We start from the raw sequence: 10,675 nt of genomic DNA, 5'->3' as shown, positions 1-10,675 counted from the left end.
CCCTTCCCCTAATGGTAACAGACAGATAATGTTCTAGTTGTCAGACATTACTGCTGCCCCAGTCTTGATTGTCCCCATTACCACTCTTTCCCTGCAGTATGATTAGGAAAACAGATAGCCTCCTCCCAACTCATGCCTACAGTGCAGGCACTCAAGGAGAGTCAAGACAGTCTTCCAAAAAATATTCTTATTTGTGTGGTTCTCAGTAACTACACTCACACACATAATGTTCAAAAAAGAAATCTTGCTCATTTAATACCGAATCGTAAGCCTCATCAGTGAGTAGGACCTATAAAATATATCCAGGCCAAAAGGCTGCAGGCCATGCTGGGCAGCTGGGGCTTCTTTGTATGGACCAGGTTGCAAGCTCAGGGATTGAAGCCTGCAGTTTCAAAATTCAAGATACTATGACTTTTTTTTCTTTTAACATAATAATATCTTTTCATCTTATTCTTGAGTTAAGGACAATAATGAGATTTTTATTCAAGAACAGAGTTTTGGTTCAAGAAGCATAGAAAATGCAGCTCTTGTGTATCATGAAGATCAAAACCAAAGGCTCAAGAGAAAACAAGTTTGCAACTTCAGCTATCCCAATAATAACCAGCCAACACCAACTGTAGATACTTTATTCACCAAAAATAAGAAGAAAGTATGGCACAATTCCTGAAAAACACATTGTGCCAAAAGAAACCTTCATTTCTTACATGAGATGAAAATTGTACTGTGGGAGACATCAGCGTGTCAGCCCTGCACAGCCTCTGAGAAGCAGCTAGGCTTTGATGAGAAACAGGCATTGGGAGAAAGATAAGAAACTGCTGAGTTGTGCCAAGGTAGCAGGGAAAAACAACAGACAGCTGCAACACTAAACTGCAGAAAAGTACTGAACTGTGAGGAGTTACCGCTGCATGAACATGAAGTTGATTGGTCTGTACAGCGCATGTTAGAGAGGTCTTAGGCTGATAGGAGAAAAGGTTGATAGCTGTCTAATTGCTGATTGGCTAATTATGAAGGAAAAGCTTTGGCAAGAGCATAAGTATGTACTATTGGAAAAAGAAATGGCTTTGCTTGATAAAACTCTCATGGAGTTGTGCAACTCCAATATTCTCCCGCAACAGTATACTGTGTTAGAAATCTGGTTTTAATGAAGACAGCATGTCATGACATTTTTCACCTGGTCCTGAAATGGCAACAAGCCTTATTCACCTTCATGATCAGATTTCACTTCACAGGAAATGGAGAATAAAATTAACTTTCTCTTTTGTAAACACTTGCACACACACACACACACACACACAAATTTAAATGTGATCTGCTGATATTTGAATGCTACAAGTCTACCTTGGTACCCAGAACTGCTGCCAGCAATGCATGATCTGCCCACTGAAGGCAAGAGAGCATGAATGACAGAGGGCAAAAGAGATCATATCCAGCCACCCAGGTCTAAGAGCCAATACCTGAGCCAGTAACTGAGGTGTTCTACCAGTCTCCTAATTTATGGCCACACGGAGTCTCAGTCTGCCAAGGAGAGAATGTATATGGCTGCAAAGCCATATTAAAGCCTACTTCACTATAAGGGAGACATAAATACATTTCATTTGTAGTGCTCTTCGCTCAAAGCAATATCAAAGGGAGAAGCAGAATTGCAAGTTTTCAGGTAAGCAATATTTCTCCATTTTCAATTTGGAGGGTTCAAGATTGCAGTGAAGAACTGATCAGCAGTGCAGGAAAACTAAACTGGGGAAGAATCAAATATTCTTGAAAATTTTGTCTAACTTGAAATATACCAGTGAGAGGCATAAATGTGTGTGTGGCAGTGGTGCCACCAAGCAGCAGAAAAGAAAGAAAACCTGTGTATCCCTGGCTTTTGTCTGAATGTAAATCTGGATTTGTTTAAAACAAGCTTCATGGCCTTTAACTAATGCATTGTTGGCTGCAAAGCTGCTATATCACAGCCAATATTCATGCATTAGCATTTTAACTAAACTAGGGGAAGACTGTTCAAATTTCTCTCTGAAGTGCTCCTGAGTAAAAAAAAATATATATATACCCATCTTTCTGACTGGTTATGATCAAATAATTCCTGTTGTGTCCCATCTTTAATGACTGGCTTTGTCAAAGAATATTTGTCATGTTCTACCAGTCATTAAGATAATGGAGAAACAGCCATACAGGTAGCATGCTAAATGCTGTTAACTGAGTCACATCAAAAGCTAATACTATACACAGGATTTCCAGGACTACAAAAAGGTACTCTTTTCTTCTTTTCTTTTCTTTTCTTTTCTTTTCTTTTCTTTTCTTTTCTTTTCTTTTCTTTTCTTTTCTTTTCTTTTCTTTTCTTTTCTTTTCTTTTCTTTTCTTTTCTTTTCTTTTCTTTTTTTCTACTTCATCTTGGATGTTCAATGTAATATTGGTTTACTTTAAAGACTATTTCTGGTACAATAGAGAGGAATTTAGGCTTGATAGAACCCTGTCTAGCCCTTTATAAAGTCACTTTAAAATATTTTCTCAGATGGACTAGGTTAGAATCTGGAGCAGTGTTGTTCACCTGAGATGCTGAAGACCCACAGTGGCACGCCTCTTGCCTCACTTGAGACATCTGAAGGTTAGACATGCAGATCTGAACTAGTCACCTTGGGCTGCCTTTGTCATCAATGGAAAGAAATAGCTATGCCAAAAAAGTAAATAATTTATCTCAGAAACCTCTCTTCTAGGAAGATATATTATGTCCTGGAGGAACCTACATCTCTCCCTTGATGATAAAGGGGGGTTTAGGATGACTGGCTCTACTTTAAGCATCTAACTTTTTTGATATCTGAAGTTAGATTAGATGATTTTCATCCCTGGTTATCATTCTTTCAGGTTAAAATGCTACCAAGAAAGCTTATGTCTTGAACTCATTGGGGAGAGATCCAAATTGGCCATGGCAGACAAGAAACCTTTTCAGCGACAAGTCTATCTAGTTCCAATTCGCACAAAATGGGAAGCAAGATCAGTGCCTTCACTCAATGTCTTTGCTTTCAACTCTTCCTCTGTGCTTTGAGAAAAAGTCCTTAACCATTTAAATCTGTTTTATGCCACTATAAAGGTTGAATTTTTAAAAACATGTGGCTTTCATACAAGCTACATACTCTGATGACTCCAAGAGAATAAGATCATATTCAGGGAACAAGCTATCATTCTCAGGTTATGGGAGCATCAGGTCCTAAGATCTGTATCTGAACCTAATATCTTTTAGTTTTCATTAAACCAGAACAGCATCTCTGGTTTCATCAGCACAAAACACTGTTTAGCTCAGATTAATGAAGATAAGATATGGGTACAGTTCTGCTTTCTGAAAGGCTAAGACTAATTCAGTTTTGAAAAATCTAAGACCAAACTAGCTCTCTAAATGTGTGCTTCCTGTTCATGAAGGTTTACAGATAAGCAGTCTTCTTTGACATAGGAGGTTAAATAAAGCAAGAGTTAATTAATCATTATCAAAATTGAACATAAAGGAGAGGAAAGGGTGAAATTAAACATTTGAGTGGGGTTATCTAGGTCAGAGATGGGTACATTAGCAAATCCTCATTCTCTACTATGCCTTGTCAAACATAACAACATTTGCTCTAGCAACAAAAGATTTAACTGAATGCATTTGTCCAAACAAATCAATTAAAACTACACATCTGATTTTTTTAAAGCTTTAAGCAGATTTCTGCAAACATGGCATCTGAACACACTGGCAATTTTACTGCTCTGCCAGGCCGCACAGACCCATTGGCAACCTGCAAGGATGAAGATTTCTTACAGGTGAAATCCTATCTCTCTGTCCTTTACAGCCTAATCTTCCTGGTGTGCTTCCCAGGGAACATTGTGACAATTTTTGTTTACTTTGTTAAGATGAGGCCCTGGAAAAGCAGCACCATCATTATGTTAAACCTGGCTGTCACTGACCTATTGTATGTAGCCACGCTTCCCTTCTTTATACACTACTCGGCTAATGGAAATAACTGGATTTTTGGGGACTTCATGTGCAAGTTTATTCACATTTGTTTCTACTTCAACATGTACAGCGGTATTATCTTCCTTAGCTGCTTCAGCATATTTCGCTTTTTTGTAGTTGTCCACCCAATTAAATGCTTTTTTGTTCAAAACCGAAGATGGGCAGTGGTGACTTGCATAGTAGTTTGGGTGATTTCCCTGGTGGCCATCAGCCCCTTGGGCATCTTGATTGCCACAAGGCATACGCAGAACAGGACAATCTGCCTGGACCTGGCTGCTGCTGAGGACCTTGACACTAGTCGGTGGTATAACTGGCTGCTGACAATGTTTGCCTTCTTCTTGCCCTTGTTGACAGTCACTCTGTGCTACATGCTCATTATTTATACCTTGGCTACTGGGCCCCACACACAGGCTTGCTACAAGCAAAAGGCTCGCAGACTCGCTGTCATCCTCTTAGTGGTCTTCTATGTGTGCTTCCTCCCCTTCCACATCTTTCGAGGGATTCGGCTGGAGCTCCGAGTACGACCGGTTAGCTGCCACTTGAAGAACACAATCCTTTTTATGCTTATTATAGCTAAACCTTTAGCAGCGTTAAATACTTTTGGAAACTTACTGCTCTATGGAGTGACAGGAGACAACTTCCAGCAGGCTATCCTCTCGCTCCTCAAGTTTCAGACAAACAAGAACTTGAAGTAAAAGAGATTGATGACATCAAAGAGTTATAGAGGAAGGGTCCAAGCCTGCCCTCAACCAGCCAGGAACAACATGTCTGCCATCAGAGTACTCATGTTAACCCTGACAACGCCAAAGGAGAGTTAATCTGCTCTATGTTTTGAAGTTACAAATTGATCATCAAAAGATAAAACATAATCTAACTTTAAAAGCCTTAAATAAAATATTAAACAATTTAATGTGAAACTTCTCAGAAATTTCTCTGCATTTGCTTCCTGAATCCTTGATACCTCTTTTGGAGAATGGCCAACAGCGCCCAATAAAAAATAGTTGTTTATTAGTGGCATATAGAGATTCAAGGTGGGAGTAATTTAATTTCATTTTAGTAATTTAGAAGTTAAGTGTCTAATCTAAGCTAGGTGCCTGCCTTTGGCTTGTCTGCTAAACAACGGAGAGAGGTAAAACCCTCCAGAGGGCAATTCATCATACCTGTCTTAGACCTGTAGGAGGTTCATCTCACCTCCCTGGAGACATTGAGAGGGTAAGTGTATGCATATAAGAAAATTACTTTGTCCTCCCATTATAATGGAGAGAAATAAGCATTTTTAAAGCGTGAGTCACCTAATTATTCTTGATGTCTGTATTTGGACAAGATGAATCATGACCTAGAAGTGCCTGTTTCTCTCCATTGACCATAAAAAGTAAGTAGATCAGACACAGAGCCAAATGTTCATGCCTGCCTTTACACAGCTGAGGCCCAGCTTCAGCACAGAGTGGGATGGATCACTCTTCAGAGCATATTCAGTGCCTTCAGCGATCATCTGAAAATTAATGGTGCACTACTACAAGACCATTCCTGTAAGGGTTTTCCATACTACTTTGATTTCTGGATTAATTTAGAGGTGAGGAGTGGTTGCATAAATGTGCCAGATCCATAGGATCATAGAATCACAGAATGGTCTGGGTTGGAAGCGGACCTTTAATGGTCACCTAATCCAACCCTCCTTCAATGAGCAGGCTCATCTTCAACTAGACCAGATTGCTCAGAGACCCATCCATCCTGACCTTGAATGTTTCAAGGGATGGGGCATCTACAACCTTTCTGGGCAACCCGTTTCAGAGTTTTATCACCCTCATTATAAAAAATTTCTTCCTTATCTCTAGTCTGAATCTACCCTCTTTCAGTTTAAAACCATTACCCTTTGTCTTACAGGCTACAGGCCCTATTAAGAAGTGTCTGTCTTATAAGCCCCTTTTAAGTATTAAAAGACCACAATTAGGTTTCCTCAGAGACTCTTCTTCTCCATGCTAAACCACTTCAACTCTCTCAGCCTTCCCTCACAGAGGAGATGTCCCATCCCTCTGATCATTTTTGTGGACTCCTCTGGACCCGCTCCAACGAGTCCATGCCTGTCTTGTACTGAGGACCCCAGAGATGAACACAGCACTCCAGGTGGGGTCTCATGAGAGTGGAGTAGAGAGGCAGAAACATCTCCCTCCATCTGCTGGCCACACTTATTTTGATGCAGCCCAGGATACAGCTGGCTTTCTGGGCTGCAAGCGCACATTGCTGGCTCATGCTCAGCTTTTCATCCACCAGTATTGCCAAGTCCTTCTCCGCAATAAGTAATTTTTGCCCGTTTCTTTACTCAGTGAAGCTCTGCTTGGTCATACCAGATGAGGAACAACTTTGGGTAATAACATATCTATCTGAAGGGTAATAAGGGCTGTCTCATAGGAAAAAAAAAATAGACTTGCAGGAAAATGTGAGTCCAATACTTGCTGATACCATCTAAAGAGGTCCCAGGACCATCTGAGGTACCCCAGACAACACCAGTACAAAACTATTAGCAACATAATATTCAGAGCGCAGAAGTATGGCCACAGAGTGAATTCTCCCATCCATCGCCTTATTTCATGTTTCATTTTTTTTGCTCTCCAACTGAAATGTCCATTAATCAACACCAACACACATTGCCGCAAGGTTCTCATGTGACCCTTCTCCTTATCCAATCCCTCTATGCATGGTGTGGTCTTCATGTGACCACCAGACCAAGATCACTGGACCACCAGCCCCATTACATACATGCCTGAGTGACTGGCAGATAGCCTGTGACTCCTCTGTGGCATGAGTCTATTCACTGACTCTCTTAGGGTTAACTTGGGGAGAACAGCAGGTAACAGAAAGTAACAGGCATGTTGAGGGAACAAGAGGAGATATGAAAACATCCCTGACACAGGAAGGAGCAAGATGGGAAAATGAAGAACAGCATTTGTCTGGCATAGGGTAGAAAATTGGCTGTGAAGGAAAAGTTCTGGCAGAAAGCAGAGGAGGAAGCCATTTTTCCTGCAGAAATAGCCCGTTTGATTTTAATCTACCCCTAGGTATTTACCGAGGTAACTATCCATCCTCAAAATGTGGATGAGCCCTTTAGGTGAAGAGGGAAGCTCACCTAATGCAAGGTTGGAGAGAAGTTGCACGAGGCAAACATCCAAAAATGGCTCCCACCCTACATGATGATTAGTTTTGCTGGTCTCCAAGGGGAAGCACCACCTCCTCTGCTGCACCCACAGTGCTGCTCACAACTACTGATTCCTGCGACCAGAGGCAGCTGACCCACTGTGAGAAGGTAATGCTGAATATGGCACTGTAGATGTTTTTTCAGTTTAAGGTATCCTATAGACAACCCACCAAGTTTTCTGGAGCAAAATCAGGCCGATACATTATCTTTTAAATCTCTACTGCATATAGACACAAGAGTTTTATTAACTCTAATTGAGTCCTACCTTAGCATCTACATTGTGATGTCTGGTTCTTCTGGTGTCTGAAATAAAAAAGGAATTCTCTCTGGTTTTGCAGCAATATAGGAGAACTTTTTGCTTTCAACTTCAAATGAAGCTCTGTATTAGTCCCCTTTCAGGTCTACTTGATATTTTCTGGATAAATTACTCATCACACTCATTTGTTCTTACATCCAATGCAAGATGTCTGGAGCATCTTCAGCACCATTCAGGTCTGGAATGATCTGGGCAGGTACCATCCGCAGTTGGCAAGGGGATGAAACAGATCTTGATTTCTCAGATTTTTCTACAAACGGTGAAGAACAAACCTATAAGCTACCTTAAAAATGGTACATTTACAATTTCAATAAGAGCAATAAAAAAAGAAAAAGAGATATATACAGGAGTCCTGCTTGCTCCCCTCCTCATCAATACTGTCTCCCATTTTCATATTGTTCCATGCTGCAATAAGAACTTTACATGTCTTCTGTGCATGCCTACTTGCATTTGTCTCCTGCCCTCGACTCAGTAAAATGTCAGAGTGAAACCTCATTCTCCATCTGTCTATACCAAGTCACCTTCAAATGGCAAGGAAAAAAGTAAAAAACATTTTTATGCAAACATAGGATAAACTATGTCAGATTGTCAGGCATTGCTTGTTAGCAACATGGGGCTTGGGGACTTTGCAACTGTGCCAGTGAAGAAGGGGACAAGGCTAGTTTTGCCAGGTGTACAACATACCCACCTCATTTGATCCCCACCTCTAGGGAGACAGAAATACCTATTTTTAGGATGCTTAAAGAGCCCAGCAGATAGTCCAAGCCTAGCTAAGCAAATCACTTACTACAGACGTATGTGTGTCATGCATGGGGGTGCATAAAGGACAATGAACTGGGGAGGGGAAGAAAACCCATCTAAATTTTGATGAGACTCTCATCTCTGAATAAATATGACCCCTGCCCTTTCCTTTTGCTTCTTTAATATTGTTTTCTTTTTCCTCTGGCAGCCTGTGCTCTGGGATACTTCTGCAGGCCCCACAAAGAGCGGGAAATACAGGTCCACATGCCCAGCACAACTGTGGGGAGGGAAGGCACTGCACACAAAGACTTTGTAGAACAACCCACAAAACCAAGTCAGCTGGTTACATGTAGTTTAGAAGGGTAAACACACAAGGATGGACATTAAAAAATGCTCTTTGGTCTTGCAGCAGCAGTGGAGGAGAAGATGTTTATGCCAATTTATCAGCTGTATCCATTCCCAAGGAGTAAACCTGAACCTCAGTTAAACATACCATTATTTAAACATTGTATTTAAAAGTGATGACTGCCACTAATCTTTCTTTTTGTATATGTACAAATCCAATGCAAATAGCCATCTAGAATATCCCCACAGATACATCAGCAGATTTCCACTTTATAAAACCACCTACCCAAACACTAACCTCAGTGGCTGCTTGTGGGTTTGCATATGCAAACTCTGAGGAACGGAGACAAGGATGACTTAACTTGCAAGAAAGCATGTGCACTAGGCTGGGAGCATGAAACAGGGGTTCAGGCATTAGCCACAAATTATGTTCAAGGTTTGAATCTGCTATCTAAAGCCTTCCAAAACTCCTGTGACATCTTGGGCCAGCATCACCGGGATGGTGGCAACATCAAATAAATCATGGGTTTGTACAGTAGAAGGAAATGAGGGTTCTCAATTTCACATAAATCCACCACTGGAGGTACAGTGGACAGTCACACCAGTTTGCAGATGTTATTCTCATTGCTGTGTACCACAACCACAAACAAAGATATAGTTCCTACTATTCTTCAAAAATGACTTGAGCAGGCTTAAGAAAGCGGTCTGTTTAACTCACTCTCCTGGTCACTTGGGCAATTCCTCACCGGAGATATGGTAACACAGGAGCAAAAGAAAAGGCCAAACAGCTGCATTTGCACAACCATGTTTCTCCTCCACTACCCACAACAGGGCTGAACTGAGTACATCAGCGGTGGTGGTCTGGCTCATCCTGGAACCAGCAGGGCTGATAACCAATACAAATGCAGAGGTAGAAAACTTCTGCAAGCGTCCCCAGTGCAAACCAAACCTCCTCATCCTGAGCAAATGCAGGCTATTTTCAGGCTGGCGCTGGCACCTTGGCTCCAGAGAGGGCTGGGAGTTCAGAGATGTCACTGTGCCTCACTTTCCATGTCACCTTCATCCAGTGCTCAAGGCAACCACTCTCCTTCCCTGTCCAGCTATGGCCATATGTTCCAGATGAGGGCCTGGTCTTTAGGCACGGAGATGCTGGTGTTTTGGGAGAGCATTGTGGAAGGCTGACACACAGAGCTGGGAAAGGTGGCACACTGAGGGGTGTGCCAGAGCTCGTTACTCCTTGGGGGTTCCTGGCTGATAGCAATGTCCCCTTGGGAACAGACCTAGGCATCTTCCTCATACCTGCCCCTTTTTTGTGTGTGATGGAGAAACAAGCCTGTAGCAGGGAAACTCTTTCCCCCTCCTACCTCAAAAATAAGTCCAACGACAGCAAAATATTTTCCTTACATGAGTGTCGGGCATGATTCCTAGCAAGTGTGCATGTGGAAAATCAAGACAGATTTATGCCATGAGGGGTCTTCTCTGGGAGAGGATGACACTGCTGTGCAGCTCAGCTAGGGTCAGGGACATCCTGCCATCCACCAGCACAAGAGGGTGGTCATAAACCAGTATAAAGCTGGGTTGGTGCTGCTGATTCACCAATAAATCAGCGCTGGGCAAGTATGAATGCTTGTTTTGGTCCTGGAGCTGACCGACCCTCCCATCTAACCAGACAGAATCACTTTATCTCCCCCTAATTATTTCCTCTGCCATATTTTATCCTCTTTGGGGCAGATGTCTTAGTGGTTATGGCACAGCAGGACCTGAATCCCAAATGGCCCCTCCTAGCATTATGCAAATTCAATCAAGGGCTTCAGCCATAAAAATGTAAATGATGTAGCTACTTATCATTTGCACATATAGAGACACATAAACACACATATGCAGATACACATGCTTGGGGAAGCAGTGCCTAATGCAAAAATATAACTCTTAAAATAACAGCACTAAGTTGTGTTTCAGCCTCTTCCTTCAGATATGAATATACATTTTACTTGTTCTTTGCCTCTCCTGTAGAATAAAAATAGTGTGACACTGGGGACAGAAGTTGACTGAACAGAAATCACTTTTCAGGACAAAAAGCAATTGCTACAAAAGTAAT

The 10,675-nt window shown here is 41.7% G+C and overlaps 1 protein-coding gene across 1 annotated transcript; it reads left to right on the top strand.

Moving 5' to 3' along the window:
• Positions 1 to 3,702: 3,702 nt before the first annotated feature.
• On the top strand, positions 3,703 to 4,677 carry LOC113483063 (2-oxoglutarate receptor 1-like). The gene has a single exon (XM_026854294.1). The coding sequence runs from the start codon at positions 3,703 to 3,705 to the stop codon at positions 4,675 to 4,677; it is 975 nt and encodes a 324-aa protein (XP_026710095.1).
• The last annotated feature ends 5,998 nt before the right edge of the window (positions 4,678 to 10,675 follow it).

This window comes from Athene cunicularia (genome assembly GCF_003259725.1).
Source record: "Athene cunicularia isolate RWA chromosome 1 unlocalized genomic scaffold, athCun1 chr1_part1, whole genome shotgun sequence".
In the NCBI taxonomy this organism is placed as follows: domain Eukaryota; kingdom Metazoa; phylum Chordata; class Aves; order Strigiformes; family Strigidae; genus Athene; species Athene cunicularia.
The sequence above is the reverse complement of the archived record's forward strand: the minus strand, read 5'-3'. Positions and strand labels throughout refer to the sequence as shown.